Genomic DNA, 26,096 nt, shown 5'->3' with positions numbered 1-26,096 from the left:
TTTAGCTGAGGTATACAAAAATATGCAAAGATTTCCTACTAAATGGTTTTAAGTTGGACAGTAACTTTTGTGAATAATAATTAATAAAAAAATGGGACACTTGGGTGGCTCAGTCAGTTAGGCGTCCGACTTCGGCTCAGGTCGTTATCTCACGGTTCATGGGTTCAAGCTCCGTGTCAGATTCCATGCTGACAGCCTAGAGCCTGGAACCTTCTTCAGATTCTGTGTCTACCTCTCTCTCTACCCCTCCCTTGCTCACACGCTGTGTGTCTCTCTCTCAAAAATAAATAAACAAAAAAATCTTAAAATCTTATAAGCTAAGAAGTATTATAAGCCTGCTTTGGGGGCGCCTGGGTGGTTCAGTCAATTAAGCATCCGACTTCAGCTCAGGTCATGATCTCACAGTTCGTGAGTTCAAGCCCTGCATCAGGCTCTGTGCTGACAGCTCAGAGCCTGGAGCCTGCTTCGGATTCGGTGTCTCCCTCTCTCTCTCTCTCTCTGCCCCTCTCCCACTCGGTCTCTGTCTCTCTCTCAAAAATAAACATTAAAAAAATTTTAAAAATATTAGTAATAAAACTAAAAAAAAACGCACCCTAAATCTTAATCATCACAAATCTGTAAAGAATCCAGAAGTGCCAGTTTCTGCCCAGAATCCCTATGGCATGCTTTCAGTGACTCCATGAGCACTCATACTGTAATATCTACAGGCAGCAGGATGGTGGTGACAACACAGCATCTTGGGTAGCTTTCCCCGAAAGACATTCTTTAGCACTGACATCTAAGTCCTTCATACCCGAAGAAAGAGCACCCAACGATCTCATCAGTTAAAAGGATGAAAGTGGACACAAATGGAACTTTGACAAGTTACAGTCAGGCCAGGCTGTGGAGACTGTGGGCCATACGGCTCCAAGTCCTGACTGAATCATCAGATACAGGCCTTTTTCCAGACCCAGAAGTGACCAGTGTTCCATCAAGAGGATCCTGTGCTTAATTTCAGCTCTTGCTAATTGGCAAAATCTCTGGAAAAAAAAGCCATGCTTACCTTTTCTTAGACCTTTTAAACACTGACATTCCTGAATTTTTTACCCCACTGTTTCAGTTAGTCCTTTGAGAATAATGTTACCCCGCATTGTATAACACGATGTGGTCTACGAAGTACTATACGCATATATAATCCCATTTCATCCTGGTAATATCCCTGTGACTTTCAGAGGGGTAACTCCATTCACAGATGAGAAAACTGAGTCTCAGAGTTTGAATAATTTTTATAAGGTGACACACTTCTCTTATGAACTTTATGTTTATTTTTGAGAGAGAGAGAGAGAGAGAGAGAGAGAGAGACAGTGAGCAGGGGACGGGCAGAGAGAGAGGGAGACACCGAATCCGAAGGTCCAGGCTCTGAGCTATCAGCACAGATCCTGATGCGGGGCTCAAACTCATGAGCTGTGAGATCACGACCTGAGCCAAAGTCAGAGGCTCACATGACTGAGCCACCCAGGGGCCCCTAAGGTGACACACTTCTAAGTAAGGATAGCAAGACCTCAACCCAGGGCTTCTGTAAGGGATTGAAACACCACAGCATCTATTTCTCTCATCTTCTCTGGCCCTTTATCACATACCTCTTGATAACAGCACTAGGATTATCATCTTGTCCTATTTTATTTATTAAATCTTTTTGCAGTTAGCTTTTTCTCACAACCAAGTTGTAAACCCTTTGTGGACTAATGGACTATGAGTTCAATTTTTTGTACTCATTCATCCATTCTTTCAATAAAGACATACCAAGACCACCTATGTGCCATGCACATTATTAGGTGCTAGAGGAGGAAAGTGACTAAGCCAAAGGCTACTCTGGAAGGTGGATGATGACAAGACCCCATGACTTATGCTGTAAAGAAAGTACCCGCAGGGTGCCAGCGAGCCCTAAGGGGTCGACAGACACCCTCAGGAAGAGTCGTGCTTGGTCAACTACATCACCATGTGAAGGAACTGCTTAACCAACCAGTGAACGATATCGCCTCATAGGCATGGGGGCAGTCATAAGCAACACTTAGTTCTCTGCTGGGATTTCGAATGACTCCAGAGTGGCCCAGGCAGAGTCCCCATAAAGCAAGAGGACATTATGGAACTGTGATCATGCTAAAACAAAGCCAAACCTTTCTATGCTAGAACTCTCTGGAGTTTCAAAATATGAATGTCAATCATCTTCCAATAAAAACGAATCTGTGCTTTGTGACTAAAGAAACAAAAAAGAGAGGGGGCTAGAAGTGACTTTGAGGAGACCAACCTGTTCTATCTTTGACCTCAGGTAAATAGAGCATCAAATAGGGGCACCTGGGTGGCTCAGTTGGTTAAGTGTCCAACTCTTGATTTCGGCTCAGGTCATGATCTTGCAGTTCTTGGAGCCACATCAGGCTCCACACTTACAGTGTGGAGCCTGCTTAGGATTCTCTTTCTCTCCCTCTCTCTCTGCCCCTCCTATACTCTCTAAATAAATAAATAAAGCATCAAATAGTCGTCAAATGTGGTGACTGTGGCAGCCGTGGGCAAGTGGCACAATACCAAGGTCTGGGTCATACACAGATGGCCAGAAAGTGACTGACTGTAACACCAGACCTTCCCCATCAGCAGGTACCCTCAGCTGACCTCGGTCATCCCAAATCTTCAACAGAGGGGCTGGCATAGATAAAGTCTCTCCCAACTCCTGAATTGTATGCTGTTTAGACAATGAAATAAGCAGGATTCACTTTTACACCAACTAAAACATAGGTTTTCCTAAAGTAATCTTCAGAAATTTTCCACCATTTACAAACAATGGGAGAGCTTGTTTTAATTTACAGCACTCAGGTTGGTGCTTTGCCCAATTCCAGATCCTAAGGAGATCCTGACCCAGCTCATCAATTGCTAGTTTGTCAATGTCAAGGATGCCATGAGCCATTAGATAACACATTCCTCATTCTTTCCTCTCGGCAGCTTGCAGAGCCTGTTGCCTTCCCCAAGTCCTGCCCGTTCATGCACAGGCAGCAGAAGTCTCTGTTCCAGGAGTCTTCCTTTCAGGAAGGGAAATGTCTGAATCGATGCTTTTCACTAATTAAAAAAAAAAAAAAAAAAGCCAATGGGAACAAGAAGGCAAGCCACATCAAGGTACATAGGATTAAAATGGACAAGCTGAAAAGAATTCTTCCAAGATTAGATTGATAAAATGTTAGAGTGAAACATATTAAAATTATCACTAAATATCCTTAAGTACTTTTCATTTAAACGCCAACGTTTTTATTTACCTAAGAACTGGACGAGACCTGCAGCATTCACGTGGTGGTGAGGGTTCAACATGGGTTTTTGGATCAGAAACACCTGGGGTTCCTGGGTGGCTCAGGCAGTTAAGCATCTGACTCCTGGTTTTGGTTCAGGTCAAGATCTCACGGTTTCTTGAGTTCAAGCCCGGAGTAGGGCTCTGCACTGGCAGTACAGAGCCTCCTTGGGATTCTCTCTCTCCCTCTCTCTATGCCACTCCCCCACTCACATGGTTTCTGTCCCTCTCAAAATAAATAAACTTAAAAAAAAAAAAAAAAAAAAGAACACCTCAGACACATTTCCAATTGCTTTTGACTGAAGCTTCCTTATCTGTAACACGGAGATAATATCTACTTTGTGGATTTACGTAATTTTGAAACCAGTTAATTGGCACTTACTCCGTGCTAAACTCTGGATAATAAGCACATTATCTAATTACTGCGATATACTGTATTTAATTTTCACAACCATTAGTTCTGCTTCTCTGTATTATTCGTCTATTCAATAACTGGAGATAGCAGTTGTGTGTACGTGTAGCTATCTGCATAGTGTCTGACACATAGAAAGTGCTTTTTAAAGAAAAGAAAGAAAAGGTAGCTATTACCGTACGAAGAATGTGTCATATGGTCACTTTTAGAACCACGCAGAGAAAACAGAGATTTGGAGATAGAGACTGCAATTACGAGTTACCTTTGCTAATAAATGACTGACATACCCGGGGCTTGGGTGATCAAAAACAAAAACAAAAACAAGATCCAATTCAGTTCATTACAACTTTTCTCGAACAGGGTAGCCTTACTCATCATGGTGATCTAGCCCCACCCCACTGCCTACTTCAAAAAGGAACAGAAAATCACTCCATATATTTCTTATATAAAAAGCCACAAATCTGTGGCACAAACAGGTCAAGAAGTATAGAAGAAATACACTGGAAAGAATTTGAAGAAGATTTTTATTTGGGGGTGCCTGGGTGGCTCCGTCTGTTGAGCATCCGATTCTTGATTTCAGCTCAGGACATGATCCCAGGGTTGTGGGATCAAGCCCCACCTCTCTCTCTCTTATTCTGCCCCTCTCCCCTGCTTATGCTCTCTCTCTGTCTCAAAAAAAAAAAAGAAAGAAAGAAAAAGAAAGACCACCCTTACTCATACAGTTATTCATTCACTCATATTGTCTCTCTCTCTTTTTCTCCTCTGGTCCCAGCAGCTTTGTTTTCTTACCTTTATTCCTGACTCACATAAGCCATTGACTCTTAAGGTTAGAAGGCACTTTGGAGGTCATCCAAGAGGTCACAATCTCTTTTAAAGAAACCCACTGAGTCCCCACAGTGGAGAAGCACGCAGAATAGTTTGGAAGTCAGATCGCCTATTTCCTCCCTAACCAATGGAATGGCAGTCCCTATCTCATTCCATAGTGTTGTCAGGAGGAATAAATGAGATAATGTATACAAAGGTTTCAGTAATGTGCCTGGCACAGAGCAGGCGCTCAATACATAGGAGCCAGTCTTATTTAGAAGCACTATTTCATGCCCTGCACTGTTCTGAATGCTCACCCACCTCTGGGGGAAGCCAAGCCATAGCCTCCTACAGCAGCGTGTGCCATTGTCTGGGAGCTCTCATCATCACAGAGTTTTGTTTACTTTGAGCTAAAGGATCTTCAGCTTCGATATATACTACCCTCCACATGGATACAGAATTAAAGCCCTCAACCGGAAGCCAGATTTTCAAGAAGCCAATGATAGTCGTCGCGTTCTCTGCCCAACTGTTTCTCCAGCCTCAGTGTTCTCCTGGTTCCTCAAGGGCCCCACCATGCTGTTTCCTCTGGCCACATCCTGACCTGTCCATCTCCCTCCAAGTGTGTATCAGAACCACTCCCCCGACTCAAGGGACAGTCTGGCTGGCAGAGAAGACCTGCTTCTGAAGGCAATATTATTATATACTATAGTATGCATATAATGTATTATTAAAGGTTTAGTGGCTTTGGGGGCAACCACATCGTGTCATTATTCATTCTAAACTCTAAGTCTACTAAAAGCCAGAAGTCCTTTCCCTGCACGCTGCTACTGAACTGTGCCTCTTCCAACTGAGGTCTAGGGGAGACAAGTGTAGGGGCTATGCTTACTGTGATGTGATAGCCATCTTGTTATATTCAAATATTTTGGATCATGAATCTGTCATCGAGCCCCCAACTATCCCTCTAGGTTCATCCATGGGTTTGACAGCTATACCTTCTCAGCCCGGCTTATACTGTAGTCCTTGCTGTGGCCACCGGCCTCAGACAGCAACCTGCTTCGGTTCTACCACTCCTCCCTAGCTTTCTGCCTTGGGGCTTCTCTGACAGCACAGTGTGGGATGCTGAAAAAGGCTCAGCCCTCACACTGGTAGTGCAGGGACTCAATACCCTGGGGCAGCCCTTGACCAAGGGGAAAGGGGGGCCAGGGATAAATGCCACCTTGTCTATCCTTTCTGAGGTAGTCAGTATGGCTCCTCAGGGGGTCCCCACAGGACTGAGCCCAAGTTGTCCACGGCAGTGCCTAGCTAGATAACAGCATCTTGTGTTACCTTTCCATTCTTCCATTTCTCTCCGCAGTCCCCTTTCCTGTCCCTGGGATGAGTGCCCCAAATAAACTACCTGCACACCAGCCCTTGCCTAGGGCTCTGCTTTCTTGGGGACCCCTGGCTGAGTCACATGTCAACATGAATAACGATGCAGAACACGTTATTCTGTATTGGGTGTCCGAGTCACGACACCCAAGTCCTCCCTTGAGGCTGACAGTGGCCAGAGCCAGGCCTGCCTGTCAAGTCACGGGAGCCACTCTAAGGCCACATAACTACACTCTGACCAGGCTTCCATGTCTCCATTTTATTCGGCAGGAAACTAGGGGATTTGTCAAAGGCTGTGCTAAAATCCAGATATGGGATGGCTACCAGAATTCTTGTGATCTGCCCAGAATACAGAGTTCTCTTGTATGCTATCTCTCTTCCTTTCCCATTCCCCCACCAAAAAGGAAATTACTTTAGTTTTGCAGGACCCATTCTTCCCATTCTTAGGAAAGCCAGACCACTTCCTACCTCCTCATCCAAATGCTGGCAAATCAAGTTTCAAATCCTCTTCTGGTATCTGGCACAAGATTAGTGTTAACTTCACAGGTCCCTGCACAGAACCTACTTCCTCCCTCCTTTTTTCTTTTACAAACCGAGACAATGTTATTTACTGAGGTTTCAATGATTCCCCTGTTCCTTTGTGGCTCTTCAGAAATTCAAAAGTGGTTCAGCATCACCATTTCAGTCACACATTTCAATCACGTATCTGGTGCACATCCTCACACAGCTAGAAATGTACACGATGTTCTACATGTATTTAAGCTGCACAGAAGCACTTGAATTCTACAGACAGATCAGACCGAGCTGCCTCAGAAATTCCGATGGTTGTGCTGTATGGGAGTGCACTGGGGAAGTAGGAAGAAATCTCTCCCATCCGGTTTCTGGAATTAACATTTCTGCTCTTTCCAGCTCAACTTTACAGCCCATAGCATCAGCAAAAAATGAATGTCTCCTGGAGCCTCATTTTCCATGGGACACTGATGATTAGAATGCCTAGAAATTCCAGCAGGGGCACCTCTAAAAAGCTCGGGGAAATGCTACAAACAGGGACCAACTCTGCCTTCTTCAAACCCAGCCTCATTTCGGGTCTGGGAGAGACAGTTTGAATGTCTCTGAGCCAGGGGAAGAAATCATAGTGCTTACACACAGATAGATGATTTTCAAACTGCTCTCCTTGGAGTTAGGTTCGGAGTGGGAAGCGGTAAGCGTAGCCACTTCCCATAAGCTTTCGTGTAAGTTTTCATTTGCGAACAAAAATCTTCTGATACACATCCATAAAACTTGAAAGTCAAGGCATCAATGACCTCAACATTACCTCCCACCTCTAATAAGTCTGTGATCTTTCTACTGAAAGAGTGCTCTGTGGCAGCAGCAGCTTAACCCAGGGGCTTATTAGAAATACCGACCTCCTGGGGCACCTGGGTGGCTCAGTCAGCTGAGCATCTGACTTTGGCTCAGGTCATGATCTCGCAGTTCGTGAGTTCAAGCCCAGTGTCGAGCTCTGTGCTGACAGCTCAGAACCTGGAGCCTGCTTTGGATTCTGTGTCTCCTCCTCTCTCTGCCCCTTCCCCACTCATGCTCTGTCTCTCTCTGTCTCTCAAAAATGAATAAGCGTTAAAAAATTTTTTTGAAAAAAAAAAGAAATACCGACCTCCTCAGAGTTGTCAGCTTAACAAGATCCCCAAGTGATCTGTGAGCACATAATATTTTGAGAACTAGTGTAAGTCACTTTTGTCTCTTCCTATATGTGTTCAAAATGCTTCTGCTGAACACTAGTTCCGATCAAAGTAACATATAAGAGTATCCTCCTGGGAGGAGCCAAGAAAACTAAGTATTATGATGTTATGGATAATTTTAAGGATACAAATATTAGGTGAGTAGATGTTTCATGTCCCTACATTTAAATGTTAGAAATCACGTAAGTGTTTGGATTACTCCTTCTGTTCAAGAAATCACGCCTGATGAACAAAAGGCATCGTGTTCCACTATCTCTAACACACTCATACTCACCCTTCAAAGGCCCAGGATGCCTGCCCCTTCCATGGCTCATGCATGGAATCCCCCTACGTGTGTGGTTTCCTTAATAAAACTCACATCGGAGATACTAAAAAGGCAAGAATTGGGTGAGCCTTAAAGCACTTGTTTCAAATGACACAGTCAAGTTAACTTCTTCCACTCATAATTTTTGGACTACCCGACCTATCCTGTTCCCTCCCTTTCGTTCAACTCCAGGCTTGTTCTCTCATGGGAGCCACAGCATGTAGTAACTCTTTCTGGTCTAACCATTGTATTTGTTTTACCTCCACAACTCAAGCGTAAGCTCCTTGAGAAGAATCATTATACCTACCTCACGTTTTGACATGCACCCAGCAATCTGCTGGGGTATCTGGTGAATTAACATGTGTTGAGGACCTTGGTCCCACAGTTCCTTACCTAATACTCCTTCCCAGATGCCATTTAATGGTATTGTTTATTGTGTAAAAGAAACCACTGAATCATTTGATTTTTTTTTCCTAGTAAACCAAGACAAGGAAAACTGTATTAACATGTTGATATGAGGAGTGGGAACAAAACCCTACAACTAGCCTATGAGTCCCACGGAGTGACCTGCTCCTGCACAAAAGCAGGCCAGTTCATCCCAAACTCCACAATGGCTTTTGGAGTAGTAGCTTCCCTAGCCTTGACTAGCTAAACCCAGGGGGAAGGCTCCCATTCTGAAAGATGTGCTCTCTTTGGGAGAGTCCTGCCTCAGGCGGCTCCCACAGAAGCAAAAAATAGCTCAGAGGAGACATCGGATTCTGCACCGTAATCTACGTGACCCAGTGGAAGTCAGTAAGGCCTTGGAAGGAATGATTAGGAGGGCCGGAAAGGAAGGAACTGGCCAAAAACTCAAAGCAATAATTCTATTTCAAAAAGAAAAAAAAAGCACCACACCTTTCCTAGCAGATGAGTTATACAAGGCCCTTCGCTCGTAGACGAAAACCTCCAAATTTCTCCTCAGGTCAAGGAAGAGAGGAATTTCGTCTTCTCTGGCATTGTCAGTTCTCTTTAGAATCGCACCTGTGCAGGGCACACTGGGAAGTCTCTGGCTACTTCTCAAGCCCTTCTGACCCTCATTTCACCCAGCTTTGTTTACTTCAACATAAACAAACCAACTGGACTGCTGTTAAGTTTGTCTGCCTCTTACTTGCTTTGAGGGGACCTGTTTATAACACATACTCAGTCTCTGAAGCCCTACAGCACCCAAGCTAAACAAGCAAATCCAAGTTATTCACAACAGGGCGTATAAATGTATGTGACCTGCCGTCGGTTTGTCCAGAAAATTACAGAAAATTACAACACCCTAAGTGAAAAGTGCTTCAGATATAAAGTCCTTATACATTTCTCTGAACAAAATGACTTCTGCTTTTTCACATTCACCAACTGAAGGGAAAAAGTGTTGACAAGTTATGTAGGAAAACTGGGCCAGGGTTGAATTTTTTTAGGACCCAACATGATAGAGAATAAAATTAAGCTGACATGCAGAAGACAGAGTGATGTAGACTCCTATCTTTTCAGGGGGCCAATCATCTCCAACCTCTTCTTTCTTCTTTTAATTTTATTCAACGTTTTTTATTTATTTATTTATTTATTTATTTTGGGACAGAGAGAGACAGAGCATGAACGGGGGAGGGGCAGAGAGAGAGGAAGACACAGAATCGGAAACAGACTCCAGGCTCCGAGCCATCAGCCCAGAGCCTGACGCGGGGCTCGAACTCACAGACCGCGAGATCGTGACCTGGCTGAAGTCGGACGCTTAACCGACTGCGCCACCCAGGCGCCCCAACTTCTTTTAATTTTAGAGAGAAGGAGAGAGAGTGCAAGCAGGGGAGGGGGGCAGAGAGAGAGAGAGAGAGTGGCAGAGGGAGAGAGAGACAGACAGAGAGAGAGAGAAAATCTTAAGGAGGCTTCACGCTCAGCGTGGAGCCTGACGCGGGGCTCAATCCCACAACCCTGGGACCGTGATCTGAGCCGAAATCAAGAGTTGGCCGCTCAACCGACTGACCCTCCCAGGTGCCCCTCCAATCTCTTCTTGATAATCCTTTAAATAAAAAGAGTTCCTGTCATTTACAAAAACATTATTTATATAAATTCCACATTCATTTAGAGGCAACTCCACATTAAACAGAGGCAAATTTAAACATGGCGGATATAATAGGTCCTCACTGGATTATTAACAAGTAACTTCTGGACAATAACAAGGCTTTATTAGCTCCATTTTACAGGTGAGAAAACTGAGGCCCAGGAATCAATTGACCAGCGCACTGTGACTGATTTCAAAATCCATACTGCAAGAATCCTTTACAACATATGCCCTCCCATGCATATAAATAAATGGCCACCTGGACAAACCTTCCTTTCTTCTCCATATTAGTCGTTTCTTCTACCCGACAGATCAATGCTGAGGTCAACGAAGCCGCCCTGAGATAATGATGTCACCAGGTGACCAAAATGGAAACCAAACCAAACTTTACCTCACTTCTCCCATTTTTGCCTTTTAGAGGATCATGCATATACTAGAAAGCACTTTCCCAAAAGTGTACAAATACACACACACAGCCCTTCTATCTTTTAGCTCGTTTCCTAAAAGCCTTCTTGGGTTTTCAATCATCTCTGCACGATTAGGTCCAAACACCTTAGCTGGCAAAATCCTACACACCCACAGCTCCTGTTTTAATTTCTGCCTTACTTAGAAGTCAGGATTCTACACTCTTCTAGCCACTCAACTCACTATTTTCTGCACAGGCCCTTTCATAAGGCAACATTTTTATCAAAGCTATCCCTTCTGCCTGAAAAATGCCTTCATGCGTATTCTCTACAATCCTTTGTACATACTGAACCAACTCCTAATCACCCTTCAAAACTCAACTCAAACATATCTCCTCTTCAGTGAAGTCTTCTCTGACTCCCCAGGCAATTAACTGCTAGGTTTACAATGTTCCCAGAAGCCCTCCCTCCACTCCTTTTATTCCCATATCACTGCTTCAGCATCTATGATACTGTATTAGTCATTTACTCAACACCAGGTATCTATGGACCAGGCACTGGAATATAGTATGTTACCTTTGTATTCCCACTGCATAACACAGGGGCAGGAAAGTAGCAGGCAGTCAGAAAATGAATGTTGAATGAATAAGTGAAAGGCAGAACTACAAACAAGATCTTCTGCAACAACATCAGGAAAAATCTCAATTCTTCTGTTTTCCTTTTACTCCATTTACGATCTAAAGGAGCAACTCAGGGTATGATACACCTACTCTATAGAAACCAAACACTATAAAAATCGCAGAATCAACACCTTCACCCTCTAATGAGAGAAAACATGCCCACAAGTCCTTTTCCAATCTCCACAGTTAGTTTTGTCTCAAGCACCACCATTTCAGATCATCTTTTCTGTTGTATTTAATTATACGGAAAGCAACAATCTTTTTATCATTTACTTACTACAAACATATGCAACTGCCCCACAAAGTATGCACTGTTTTGTGAGTTAGTAAGTCTTTATGGATTCACTTGCACACCTCCATTTATTACACTGTTTTCCACTGCAAAACATATTTCAAGTCCAAACGACAAAAGTCATGAATAAATAATGTCACACAACCTATTTTTCTTTAGGAAACTGCACATAAAGGGAGTAGGTTCCATTTTGCCATTTTTATGTATCAAAGGACCTGTTAGCCCCAGAAACAGTCATCTACAAACTGGGACTGGCCAGAGGTCTTCAAGGTTAATTTGGACTGGAGGGCAATAATCTACGACTTGAGGGTTCTGGAAACCAGTCTCTACCTGGGAAGCTGACCACGAGCAGATCCCACTGACTAAATCTAGCTTGAAACACACACACACACACACACACACACACACACACACAGTCTCAGGGAATGACTCAACCATTTTTTGTTTGTTTGTTTGTTTTGGCTTTCAGATGACCATGAACCTGAGGCAAAGGATAAACCGTGAACCACTAAATTCTCAATAAATGCTAAATTTAAGAGAAGAAAAAGTATCAAAATACATCCCACGGATCTCAAACAAACCACATTTAATGTGAAAAATTATCTCTATTTAAAGTCAGTCCTGGAGAAAATAGAGCCAAGTTCATACTATGACTAATTACATTTTTTATTACACTGAGATCACGCCCCAGATATGAATTTGGTTCCCATTCACCAAGGTTTAAGCTCTCAACACCAGAAAAAATATGTGCTTTTTAATTGATGATTACAAAGAAAAGTAAGTGATACATGATGATTTTGGTATAGGAAACCTCAGCCAGCCAATGAATGAGTCATTCCACACAGCCTAGTTTTCTGAATGGGTAGGAGCTTTACAAACCAAAACAGCCTTGGAGGTTAATTATCTTGACTGTCACTATTTTCAAAGTTTATGGCATATTTTCCTCTCTTCTCAAAGAGTGTATTCAAAAATGTATCCTTTTTGGTAGTTCACTCTCATTCATGGTAAATAGTAATTATTTACTTATTACAGAACAATGCCTGCAGAATCAATTGAGGGTTCCTACGCTAACATTCCCAAACCTTCAGGGCTTCTACTTCCAATTCTTGTGTCTAAAGTTATAATATTTCTGTCTCTTTCCGGGTTGTCAAGCTGTCAAGGGTCACCTCATTCTAAATGTGCTACCCCTAATACACCACGGATTCTTTCTCACATTAAAAAAATTGTTAGGGTTGTTATCTAAAATAAGAATAAGTATGTTCTGAGAAAGGGTCTGAAGTATTCTCCCATACTTGATGCCCTCTATTCTGGTTGCTGAGTGGACATTTTTGCCCCACTGGTTCTTGGCTAGGTTCCAGATATGTGAGAGAGCCATATTCCAGGCTTGGATATATGCTATGACCAATCTTGATTCTCTGTATGATCCCCATACTGCAGAAGTAAATTGAAGCATCACACGACCTCACTAATGAATTTCTGTCCTGGCCACAGGACAAGTGCAAGGGTTTCAAAGAAAGCAAAATTTCTGGGTTGTAACATTAATTCAGAAACTGGAAAATGGTCCCTATCTTACATAATGGCTCTAAATTTTGTATACCTATGGCACTTAGCAGCAGGAACAGGTAGGTTTCCACAAAGCAAAAAGTATAGCAAAATAAAATTTTTGAGGAAAAAGATTGCCAAATGACTTAAAAACACAGAAGTTCAATTTTTTTTTTTTTTTTTTTGGTCTATTAAATGACGAGACTTTTAAAGTAAGTGATTTCCTTCTACACCACACATTTAATGGCTTCACTTACTGAAATGCTACTATGTGGGAAAAAGTTTCCTTTAACCCAAAGGGCAAGAATGTTGCTCTAACATTTGAGTCACCTGAAGATTCATTATTTTAAACAGTCCCTTCAAGCACTGAAGTCAAACATTCCACACAAATTACTGTTCTTAAATCCCCTGCAGTCTATAACACACGAAAGTTTACATAACCTTGTTTGTCAAACCCGAGAAAACAATATCAAGCAGGTGAACCAGACTACCCTGTCACATCAAGGACAGAAGTCAAGAGAGCAGATCATCAGTCTTCCTAGTTATGCTCCCACACCCTTAGGAAGGAGCCTGGCCCTTCAGCTATTTATAAATGTGTAACTGAACAGAAGGGGCCCTGCCCCTGCCACCCTTGTAACAGGGGGTGCTGTTTGGGCTCTTGCTGAATCCCACTGGGGCCTGTGTGATCTGTCTCATTGCAGCCTTCCACACCTGGAGGCACAAGGACCTCTGGGTGCAGCCCTGTCTGGTCAGGAAAAGGGCTGTGAGGATTTCCCGGCTCACTTCCAGCCTCTGATTCTATATATGGAAACAACCCATCCAAGGGTTTTCAGCCTCATGAGCACCACACCAGGGAGGAGGAGTAAGGAGGCGGCCAGCTCTCCTCTTGCTGCCCTAACCACACACTCACTTTAGTGTCTCCCAGGCCCTGCTGCCCTCAACTGGACCTTGTCATCAAATGGCAGCCCAGACCTCTGCTGAGTCTCGCAGGCTGGAGGCTTTAACACGGAACAGCTGGAAGAGGACCCTGCATTCTTTTCTCTGTGTAAACACTGGGGGCTCTGTTCACCCTCCTGCGGCAGCAGGAACTAAAGAATTTCCCCTATCCAAAATTACAACGGACCTTGCCCCTACCCCCCATCCTCACCCCACCTCCCCACCCCAGGATATAATTTCAGTCTGTCACCACCCATGCTAGCAAATAGAAAACTGCTGAACCTTTCCAGTACATTCATTTTCTATACTAGTGGAAAGGTCTGTAAATATGAAACGATTCTGTTATATTCAGTAAAGTTTTCCAACAAAAATATGAAGGACCCTGATTCATGCCTGCTCTCTACCAAGACCGTTTCTACAAGATCCACATCGACACGACGAGGTCGTGATAAAGAAGTATAACCTCATAGTATACAAACTGCGAATGTAGCATCACCTGCATATTAGTCTGAAGACAGAGCTCTGAAACTGGAATATCCATAGGGAAAAATGAATAATAAAATTGAATTTTCATGTATCCCTCATACAGCCTCATCAAAGCTTGGCTCTCTGAAGGGCAGCCCGGGTTTCTTCATGTGTTGCTGAAATCCAGAGAGCCACGTTGCCCAAAAGAAGAAGAAGAAGAAAAAAAAAAAAAAAAAGCCCAGAAAATCCAGACTCTACGTGACCTGACTTACTTATTTCCCAGGAAACTGCATGAGAGAAAAATCAATCATTCATGCTACCGTGGCTACCACACGGAATGGGCTGAAGGAGTTGACAGTGGGCAAAAAACCAAAGCGGCCAGCGGAGGTAAGTGGGCGCAGGGACTGGGGGGGGAGGGGGGGGGGCAGGGAGGGGTGACCTGCCAAGGGCCCCGGCCCGCGCCCTCGGTGTACCCGCTGGGAGGCGGCCGGGGGCGGGGCCCAGGCCCGAGGCTGGGAAGCAGGAGGGGATGGGGGAAGGAGAAAGGGGGGAACAGGGGGGACAGCGGCGGCCGCGCACTTACCGGGGCTGTTGGCCTCGCCTTCGAGGACGTGCAGCTCGGCGCAGTCGGCCAGCGAGTGCTCCAGGCAGAGCTGGAGGAAACGGGCCTGGGTCTGGCTCACGCGCTTAAGCAGAGACAGCAGCGCAACAGTCTGCTCGCACTCGTTCCAGCCCTTAAACCAGCCCGCCAGCACCCCGACCTGGTCGCGAAACATCATGGTTAGGGGGCGGCCCTCGGTCTACGAAGCCCCCTCGGCGCCCCAGCCCGCCCCGCCCGCCCCAAAGTTTGGCGGAGCCGCAGCCCCGCGGCCGCCGGAGACGCGTTCCCGTTCCAAGGTGGCTCCGGTGCCCGGACGCTGCAGGTACTGCCTCGGCTCCTGCCTCTCTAGTCTGGTTTCAGTTATGTTCCGGTGGTTCTGGCTGATTTCCCCAGAGATGATGACAGACAGTAGCACGGAAATGTTTCTTTTTAAAAAAATAACGATTAAAAAAAAATTCCCCACAAGGCACACAAACTGAAAGAATGCTCTTTTCCCCCCCTTTCGCAGCTCCGGGATGGTGATTTCCGGCGTCCCGGGGTCTCTTCCCCGCTGGGCGGCAGCTCGGACCCTTCACACCCGCATTCCCGAGCGGCGATCACCACTGGAAGGAGAGAAAGGCTGCAGTGAGACCTCGGCCAGCGAGGGAGCGCGCCCGGGAAACGAGCGCATCAGAGGGGGCGGGGGGGGGGGCGCCCCGCTGGGGGTTTGGTCCCCGCAAATTCCGGCCGCCCCCTCCGCACCCGGATGCGGGAGATGAGGTATTCCCGTTCCGGGAATGGCCAGAAGCCTCCTTCCCAGGTGCGGGAGTAGACCCCACGGCTTCCTGTTGCTGCCTCTGCGAACGGCTGGTGCTCCCTACACACGCCACCCGGGGTGGCCTCGAGGGCTGAGCCTGCAAACGCCAGCACCAGCAACAGATCTTCCTCGCGCGGAAAACTTGCAATGCGGCTGCGAAGGGGCGCGGGGGTGGGGGTGGGGGCTAATGCAAAACAGAGGCGGAGGCAGCGGCAGCCCGAGTTCCTTCCTCCTCCTCCTCCTCCCACTCCTCCTCCTCCTCCCACTCCTCCTCCTCCACCTCCTCCTTCTCTACCTCCCCCTCCTCCCACTCCTCCTCCTCCACCTCCCGGAGAAGCAGCCCAGCGGCTGCAGCTCCATCTACAGCAACAGCCAGCATCTCCGCCGCCAGGCGCCCCTCTGGATTTAGGCCGTGAGCAGCCGCGGCAGCAGCTCGAGACAAAAATAAACTCCCCACCCAAAGCTCCGTGCCCAGCGGGCGGAGGCGCAGCCCGAGCCCCGGCTCCCCCGCGCCGCGCCTCTCCAGCCCACCCGGGAGGTCTCCGAGGGCCTGCTTTGCCCTGAACGATCAGATGTGTGCGTGCGTGTGCGTTTGTGTGTACGCGTGTGTGTGCTTTAGGCATTCTGCCCCGGCTGCCACCGCCTACGGGCGGGTCCGGCCGGCCCAGCGCCTCGCCCGCGCTTCCCAGGCCGAAGGCGGAACGGCTCCAGGCGCGCGCCGAGCGCGGAGACAGCCGGAGTCCGAAACACTGCTTCCCCCGGCGGGCAGGGCGGCTCCGCCGAGACTGCGGCTCAGCGCCGCCCGCACACGCCCCCCAACGACTGCAAAGAAGAAAGTTCAGCTTCGGGGGCTCCCCCAGTCCTATCCCTGTCCGGTGGCGGCTGGCGGCGGAGAGAAGAGCCCAGCGGCCAACCCTCGAGGGGCCGCTCGCTGCCGGCACCCCGCTTCCCGCCTCCCAGAACTTCTCGAGTAGAGGGGGAAGTCTCTTGGGAGGAGAACCCAGTGACCGGCGGGTCCCCTGCCGCGGTCGGAAGGGTGGGGGCGCTCACCTCGGCGCGGCTCATCCCGGCGGCTCGGGGCCCCGTGTGCGGGTCGGGGACCGAGGCGGCTCTCAGCGAGGGTCTGGGCGCCCGGAGCGCGGGCTGCGGGCCATGCCGTCGGGGCGGGCGGCGCTCAGAGAGTGCGGTGCTGCGGGTCCGGGCCGCCGCCGCCGCCGCTGCTGCCGCCTCCAGTGTCGGCTCGCGGAGGACTGAGCCGCCGAGCCGGAGCTCCCCACATGCTACTGATTAACATACACCATTACATCATGGGCTTGGCAGGGAGCGCCCGAGAGGGGGGAGAGGAACCCGGGCGGCGGCGGCGGCACGCGGGGGGAGTCGGGGGGAGGATCCCCGGACCCCGCGGGCGACGGGGGTGGGGGGGCGGATTCCTACGTGGGGACCAGAAAAGGGGAGGGGAGCGGAGAGGGAGGAGCCGGATGGCGCGGAGGGGTCCGGTTGGAAGAACCGCCCGGCGGAGGGAAGAAGTTTGGGAAAGGGGAGGGGTCCGAGTGAATTCCTCCCCGGCCGTCTGAGAGTTCTGGAGGGGTCGGGGCCCTCGAGTCGCCCGAGCGCAGGCAGTAGACGACTCGGAGGGCGCTTGAGAGGGGGCGGTGCTGCCACCGGCTGCTCGTCCTTGGGAATGTGGTTCGCCGACTCGAGTGACCCCTGAGTCCTCCTGGGGCCCGGGGGTGGCAGATCTGTTTGCCCGGCGGACGGTGGAGACGTGGGGTCCCTGCCGCGGGGGGCGTGGACGGGTTCCGGGGGTCTCCGAGGCCAAGGGGCGGTGCACTGAGCTGGGCGTGCCTGGGTGCCGGCCTCCTTCCTTGTGGCCCTTGGCCAAGGGGCGCGAGAAGTGCCTGGCCTAATCACCCCTCACCTGGCTCTGGCCTTGGCTGCCCTTTGCTCTCGTCGGCGGCCTCGCGGGCCACCCGGCCCCCCTCTTGGACCTCTCTCTCCCCTCGGGAAGCCACCCGACCTCTGGGACCAGCCTGGGAGCTCTGCCTGAGTACTGTCGTTTGGAGTGGGAGACGAGCGCCGCCCTGGGCGGCAGGAAGGCGAGCGAGGCCACCTGTCAGCGCGTCGGAGTCTCCAGGCTGGGCGGTTGACCTGGACCTGGGCAGTGCGCGAGGCCGAGGCCGTGTCTGGGTCAGTGTTCCACCGGCGCGGAAGAGAATAGCGGGGTGCGGCGGCCAGTGGAGCAGCCTAAGGTGGGCTGGAAAAGCGCCGCCGGGTATGGTCTCCAAAGTAGAGGGTTGGTTAAAAATCCCCTAAAACCTGAAAATCGCTGTACCTTCTATTATCAGGTGAATATTCACGGCTGGACTTGATGGCCAAATCCGGGCTATCTCCGTGTTTTCAGTGAAACACTGAGCCCTTGAACACTTTCTCCAGCAACTTGAAGCTTTGTTTATAAGAGTACTTCTGAGAAACCAGTGAAATACGTGCTTCAGACCCAGCCTTCCCTACTCTCGTGAACACAGTATTTTTGAAGATAAAGTATTTGAGATATTATTCCACTAATTCACACTTCCGTTTTTCAACTACAGCATATGATATGCCCCTGGAATTTCAATCTTCCCTTCCTTCCTCAAACCTAGTTTCTGCACGTGTACTCCGTGTCAGACACGTGACAGTACCTAACCCTCTGTTGGGGGTATTGAAAGGTCTTGTGGGGCTGCAGAAGTTTAGGTGTTTTCGTTAAAATAGGATATGTGAATAATTGTTTAAGATCATTATTAATCAGCCAGGAAAGGTATCTGCATAATTTAATGACTATCTTCCGTAAAATCGAAAATCCTAGGGTCAATGTTTTATTTTTGTTTGGCGTTATTATTATAGAGGCAGAAAATCTTGTCATATCATTTTCTCCAAGACATTACTGTCAATTAGCTAGTCCTTAGTAATAACTTCTATCGGGAAGTGGGAAGGAGAGTTCCAGCACAGTCTACCCTGGTATATACTTGGCTATCAATGGCAAAGCAGAAGTTCTCCATCTGGAGCCTTTGAAAGCCCTCAAGAATGATATATATATATATTTTTTTTTTAAGTGGAAGAAACATCAGTTTCATTAACTTATTTATTGTCACCTGCAGATTACTAAAGGAATAGTAAAACTAAAAAAAAAAAACAAAGCCAACAAACCTTGAGGCAATCTTCAAAAATTCTAATGCTGAAGAAAGAAAATACTACCACCTACTGGAAAAATGTAGTTCTTACAGCAGCCTTTAACCGAGGAAAAGATCTTGATTTAGTTAATTTTTGAGCTACTTTTGAGAAATACAAAGATGAGCAGGAATGAGTTACCAGTCCCCCTTGTTTTTGTGGGATGACAATACTCGTGATTTCCCATGCCTCTGGGCCTTTTCTCTGATAAGACAGAGAATATAGATAAAACCCAGTGAGGCTGCTTCATTATTCCTCAGAGTGAAGTCAAGACTCTGAAGGAAGGAAAGGAATACTATGAGCTAAATATATGTTTGTGTATTAAATGTGGAATTTTCCTATATGAACCTGTACCCAATTTTTATGGATAATTAAGAAGTAGCTAACAAGTACTAAAGGTTCCCACCCCTTGGAAAAGCAATGAAAATATGAGATAGAGGACATTATTGTTATGTCTGTGTTCGCTATTTTTTATTTAGTCATTTGAAAAATACCTATTGTTCACCTACTTTATGCCAGGCAGTGGGTTAGGCAGTGAGTACACAGAGCACAGGTACTGAGTCCATCATGGTGTACCAAACAAAAGATAGATCAGAATATCAAATGAATTCACATTCTTTTAACATTCTTTTGTTTGTCTCCTCCCTAGACTCTGCAAAGGAAAGAAATTAGTGTTTGCTCGGTGAGTAATACTTTTTATCAAATAACTCAAATGTTCAAATGTTTCAAAGATGACTAAGTCCAGCTAAATCGGTGCTATGTTTATAAGTCACTGCTTAAGAACATGTTTAGGTATTGTTTATATCAATAAGCTATCTCCAGGAGCTCATGTCTATGGATTTTAAATTCATAGTTCTAGGAGTAATAACATAAAACAAAAAGTGTATTAGTTATAGAGACATTAGAACAAGTTATCTTTAATTATTTGCTTTATTAATTAGCAAAAGTGTTAGAAGTATTAAAATCTGGGGGTGCCTGGGTGACTCGGTTGAGCATCAGACTTTGGCTCAAGTCATGATCTTGTGGTTCATGAGTTCAGGCCCCAGGATGGACTCTGTGCTGACAGCTCAGAACCTGGAGCCTGCTTCGGATTCTGTGTCTCCCTCTCTATCTATCCTTCCCCGCTCACACTGTCTCTGTCTCAAAAATAAACATTAAAAAAAAATTTTTTTGACGAAGTATTAAAATCTCCACCGAAGGGTGAATGACAATGAATATTTTTCATTAATTCAATCATTTAATAAATCTATATTGAGCATTTATTCTGTATCAGGTTTAAGATAGATGTTTAAGATACAATGTTTGAGATACATGGTGTTTTCTATCTAACATTTTCTATCAAACATGGTGCTTTCTATCTAACATTACAGATGGCGTTTTCTATCTAATATATATATATAATCTTACATATAAGTTATATGTATAATTTGTATTTAATATGTAAATATATTTATAAATAAAATTTAATAATAAAATAAATAGTGATAAATAATTATAAAATAAATAATAAAAATGATGAAAGAAATAAAACTTCATATATCCATTATATATTAAAATATAGATTTTATTGCATGTATGCATAGAAAAAGGTGTTGAAAAGATTTCCACCATGATGGTAACTACTGGTGATTTCCCTGGATGATGGAATTACTGAGGATTATTATCTTGTTTCTCTATATTGTCTAATTTTTCTACCATACATACAAAAGTTAAAACAAAACACTGCATAAGCTCAAAACGACTGACTAAAATTAAATGTAGAAAGTATTCTGAAAAAACTACACTGTAAAACTTAGTTCTTCAACTCCTAATAATTGTTTAGGAGTCTGTTTGCTTCCTCCAGGTTCTTGTCCTAGCCTCATTACCGTGCCTCATGGCCTCAACATTCTTGTCTTTCCAGCCCCTGGTTCAGACACTTCCTGTGGTTTCTGAATCAACATTGAATACATTCCAAGCTCTTTGGCCTGAAATACAAAGACTCCAGCATTTGGCCACTATCTGCTGCTCTGGACTTTTCTCCAGAATTTCATTCACTAATTCATTCAACAAGAAGTATTTATCTAATATAAATCACTGTGCAGGGCAAATAGAGGATACAAAAGTCGAAGAGAGGGCATGGTCTCTTTAATCTCTAGTGGAGAACATAAAGTATGGGGGTGCACGCGCGCGCACACACACACATGTTTCACTGAAAGGTACAATACACAGTGGGTCTAGGGGAAGATTGCACACAGTGTTGAACAATACCAGAGGAGGCAGAAATTCTGCCAGAAATTTCAGAAACACAGTAGGCATCTGGTGCCTTATGTGTTGGTGCTCATTGGATAGTGTCAAGAGATGGGCAAAATTTTAGGAATCTATCCTACTGCAACTATAGCATTATTACTGTAAGGTATACAAAAATATACAAGAATGTTAATACAAGAATGTTAATTTCAGCATTATTTGTATAGCAAAACACTAGACTGCAGACTAGTGTGTGAATAAATTATCAAACCTCCATACTATAAGTCTTATACAACTGCTTTTAAAAATGAGTTATAGTTGGAAAAAATGCATCAGAAATATGATAGATTGATGGATAAAGGGATTATAGGTAAAGTAATATGTGATAAGCATGAAAAAATGTTAATTATAGAATCTAGAGTGTATAGGTATTAATCATTCAATTCTTCCAATTTTTTTGCATACTCATGTGTATAATTGTTGGGGATAAAAATGATGAGTCAAATTTCTATGTTTTGGCCTAGAAATAAGCATTTTTTAAGTCATAGAATAATGTTTATGCTATGATTCTGTTTTTGTGGTTAAGAGACCCAGTTCTAAAGCAAGAGTCCTGAGTCTTGGAACACAACCCTACCAACTGACTAGCCATTTGACCTTTTACTAGTCACTTCCCACTCTGTGCCTTAATTTCATTGGTAACAAATCTACCTAATTATTGTTATGAGTAAATAAGTCAATACATTTAAATTTCTTAAAACAGTGCAGGCATATAGTAAGTGTTTGATAATATTATTAAATATGATTGTTTGAGAGGAGAAAGAGGTTATGTGGGATGGCAGAGAGCAAACAAACTTCTGTGTCTCTCTGTAAATATGCTATAAATACAAATACACATATATTTGTATGAGAATGTTTATTTGTATGTTTGGTACAACCCCATGAGGGAACAATCAGACAAATCCAGAAAGAGGGATATTCTCAAAGACAGCTGGTCTGGAAAATATGGTGGAAGGGCTGTCCTAGATTAAAAGAGACAGAAGGCATATAACAACCATATGCAATGTGTTATCCTTGATTGCCTCCAGGCTTGAAAAATTAGCTATTAAAGACATTGGGGGACAATTGGGGATACTGATATTGGTATTAGGCGATTATTATTAGTTATTAGTTTTGTTAGATGTGACCATGGTATTGTGGTCATGAAAGAGAGTAGTTTTTGTTTGTTTGTTTTTAAAGGATATTCATGCTGAGGTGTTTGGGTGAGGGGTCAAGATGTCTGCAGCTTAGTTTGAAATTGTTTAGCAAAAAGGTACATGGTTAAAATGTATGTGGCAAGCATTGAACCAGGTGGTGAGTATAATGGGTGTACACTGAACTATCTTTCCTCATTTTCTGTGTGTTTGAAATTTTTCTTAATTAAAAAATTGAAAAATAGAGTTAAGTATTAAGGTTTTAAAACACAGAGATGGGGTTTGTGAACACCATTTGCAAAGGCAAGGAGATGTGCAAGTTCATAGTAAATGCTGTCAATGCTTTGGCATTAAGAACAAAGGTATGAGTTGTAATAATATTAAACTTGACTGCTGTGTTTCTCAAAGTGGGAGTCCATGAATCTTACACATCAGAATCACCTGGGAGTTTATTTTAAAAGGCAGATCTCTGAGTTCCTCTGTAGGTGTAGTGAATCAGGGGGCGCCTGGGTGGCTCGGTTGGTTGAGCATCTAACTCAGGTCATGATCCCAGGGTCGTGGGATTGAGGCCCATGTGGGGCTCTGTGCTGAGCATGGATGGAGCCTTATTGAGATTCTCTCTTTCCCTCCCCGCCCCCCAAAAAGATGTAGTGAATCAGAATCTTAAATCTTAAAGTTTCCATGTGAGTCTCAATTAGAGTGTTTACTAAACTTCCCCTGTCACAAGATGAACGTTGGCTGTTTAGTACCATACAGATTCCCAGGCCCCTTGCCTGATAATTCTGATTCTTTTGGGCTGGGACTTGAGAATTTGTATATTTAGAAAATGTTCTAGGTCATTTTGTGATTGGATCAGTTTGGAAAACGCTGAGTTAGAAAACTCTGAAGAACCTCAAAGTAGAGTTTCCTAAGCACGCTTGGTAACAATCACCTGGGCTGCTAGTAGAAGGCACTCATATTTGCAGCCCTCACCAAAACCTTCTAAATTAGAATCTTCTGGGAGTGGGCCTGGAAGTCCATGTTTCTATCAAGAGCTCCTGGTGATTCTTTTTTTTTAATATATAAATATTTTATTATTTTTTTTTATTTTAGAGAGCATGCCTGCAAGTGGGGGAGAAGGGCAGAGGGAGAGAGAGAGAGAGAATCCAACCAGGCTGAGAATCCCAACACTCAGCGAAGAGCCAGATGTGGGTCTTGGTCCCACGAGCCTGGTATCATGAACTGAACTGAAATCAAGAGTCAGATGCTCAACTGACTGAGCCATCCAGGTGCCCTGGTGATTCTTAAGATCAGACAAGTGGGGGAGCATCAGTGCACAGGTATACAAAACCATCTGAAGGGACGGCCTGTTGAAGCGGTGGGAGCAGCAACAGAAGCATTAAGAGGAGAGGTCCCGAGCGAGCTCTCACTAGATGAAAGATAGCACTTTTCTCTTCTTGGTGTGCCATTCAGGTCCATCTCTAAGTGTCCTAGTCCCCACATTCCAGTCCCAAGAATCTGGATAGAGGATATTTTCCCACATGGAGCAGCTACAGATGAAAAGGTGCTGGTGGGGAATGTGTGGAGTTTTGGAAGGTAGAGTTGTCATGCAAATTAATACTCGGCCATGCCAGATATATGCCAAAATCTCACAAGCTTGCTGAATATATGTCAACCCCTGAGAGACGAATTCTTTTTTCTTAGCCTGCAAAAGGAAACGCCTGATGAATTTGTACGGTAAGGACGTCCCTTTGAATGGTCCTAGGGAAATACCCAGACATCTCACTTCAAGCAGTTTTATACTCTACTTTCCTGTGAAATTGTGCAACGTATGTCGACAAAGAGGAATATCTGTCACTGAAATAAGGTTGTCATGATGGTAGAGTGGACTCTGAGCCAGACACGCTGGAACTATGCCCCGCCTGATTTCACCGGCTGCCCCTTCTTACCTCATTTCATGCTGCCTCCCCACCCTCCGCCTACATTCAGTTCCTCAAATGTGCCAAGCTCATTCTCTTCTGGAGGACTTTGCACTTACTATTCCTGGAGAATTATGTCTTTCTGGCTCCTCATCCAGCACTTCAAAAGGCTGACTCCTCCCTCAGGTCTTAGCTCAAATGTCACCTTCTTAGAGAGGCCTTTTTAGAGCCCACTATCTAAAGCAGAGGCCCTTTCCTTACCGAAGCAGGTACCACAACGGAACTTGTATTGCTTGTTCCTGATCTCTCTCCACTCACCAGATTTCCAGCTCCACAAGTGCAGGGACCCGTTCTTTCTTATTTATCCTCAGGACCTTCAGTACTTTCTAGGACCTGTTACCCAGAAGTGCACAGTAACTCTTTGTGAGTTGAATGAATGAATCTCGGGGTTGGAAGCTCCCTCAGAAGACTCTGGGTCCAGTGCCCCATCCTGTACTTAAATACCCTATTACTGTGTTTCGAGACCCAGTCCATGAGCATACTTTTACCTAAACTGCAGCAAAACAAGAGTAGCAAGAATAACATATTCTCGTTTTTTCACTCTTCCAAATTTATTCAGCTTCAAGGACTTTACTCTGACATTATGCTCTTCTTGCTTGAAGGGTAGGGGAGGTATTAAAGTATCTTATAGTAAATGATAGTAATATTGGGCTATTGATATCCTTATTTGGAGAAATTAAAAAAAAACCAAAACTTGGTGACTTTAGCTGGTCTCCTGGTTTTCCTGGCCCATGAAATTCAGAAGTCTGCATCCCTCTGCATTCAGAGGTCACATCCCTCCATCTAAGTGGCCGTTTCGATGACCTTGGAGTGGCCATTGGCATTGATGATTAAAATGTGCTTTCTGTAAGTACTTGGTCTGTCCCTCTGTAACTTGCACCCATGGCAGCCATGGACGTGCACCTGTCAGCTCCCCTTCAAGGGTCTGCCACAGGATGGTGTTGCCAACACCAGCTGCTGTCTCTTTGCTCAGGGACACCCCATCCACTTAGTGGAGACTTTCTCAGGACTATGCTGTGGTCTGAGGCCCTTCCTCCTCAGTCCTTCTTTCCTCTCTGTTTTCACAGTCCTGGTCTGAAGGCTCTCCCTGCCTTGTCCCACTCCCTCCCCATTGAACCTTCACAGGTATTTCCCCCAATAAATAGCGTATACATCTAATCTTGGCATCTTCTTGTTGAAGGACCATCCTAAACAGACATACTATCCCCTGGCTTCATGTGACCCTAGGAATTGGACAAGGGATTCCAAATGTGATCTGACCGGCTGTGCAATTGTGGAGAGGGGACCATCCATCTCACCACCCATAAAATGGAGAAAATTCTACTCATCTTACAGGGCTGTTGTGAAACTTGAGTGAATAGCACATGCACTGCCTCCCAGTGCCTGATGCCCAGTAATGCAATGCCTGTCCCTACCCGACCCCACCGCCATCACTGTGAGGCTGCGGAAACGGCTGTTCAAAAGCTGCTCTGATCTATGAAGAAACATTTTATAGGTTCAAGGGAAAAGTGAACAAAAGTATAGAGTTTTTGAAAGTTGTACATTTTGAAAGAGCTGAATGAAGGTCTCCTAGGGTTATAAATGTGTCGTATCAGACAATCTCATGTAAAATGAGCTTTAGTGCAAATTCTAACTTCCGAAGAGCAGACGATTAGGCAGTCATGTGAGTGGAATGGGATGTAGGTGAGCTAGAAACAGAGGTGCCAAACGGAGGAATCCGTTTCCTGGTCGAGAGGGATGAGTCCAGGTGGTTCTCTGTCCTCAGTCCTCAGAAAAGGTATACAA

General features: G+C 45.4%; 1 protein-coding gene and 1 long non-coding RNA gene across 4 annotated transcripts in view; one reads left to right on the top strand and one right to left on the bottom strand.

Annotated features, from left to right (window-relative positions):
• SAMD4A (sterile alpha motif domain containing 4A) overlaps positions 1-16,933 on the bottom strand; it is a 210,715-nt gene extending 193,782 nt beyond the window's left edge. Inside the window, exons 1-2 of one of the 3 annotated variants that reach the window (XM_060617285.3) lie at positions 16,784-16,933; positions 14,920-15,539 (exon numbers count right to left, since the gene is read on the bottom strand). In XM_060617285.3, coding sequence (XP_060473268.2) covers positions 14,920-15,115 — 196 coding nt within the window. In that variant the 5' untranslated portion in view covers positions 15,116-15,539; positions 16,784-16,933. Of the gene's footprint in view, positions 1-14,919; positions 15,540-15,678; positions 15,886-16,783 lie in introns of those variants that run through there. The other 2 variants (XM_060617280.3, XM_060617283.3) reach the window with 2 other exon arrangements.
• Positions 16,934-17,121: 188 nt separating this feature from the next.
• Positions 17,122-21,912, top strand: LOC144616653 (uncharacterized). Its single transcript, XR_013556113.2, has 3 exons — positions 17,122-17,920; positions 19,587-19,619; positions 20,838-21,912. It is a non-coding gene; the product is annotated as an uncharacterized LOC144616653 (long non-coding RNA).
• Positions 21,913-26,096: the final 4,184 nt, after the last annotated feature.

Source organism: Panthera onca, chromosome B3, assembly GCF_046562875.1.
Source record: "Panthera onca isolate mPanOnc1 chromosome B3, mPanOnc1 haplotype 2, whole genome shotgun sequence".
Taxonomy (NCBI): domain Eukaryota; kingdom Metazoa; phylum Chordata; class Mammalia; order Carnivora; family Felidae; genus Panthera; species Panthera onca.
This window is presented reverse-complemented; position numbering and strand designations above follow the sequence as displayed.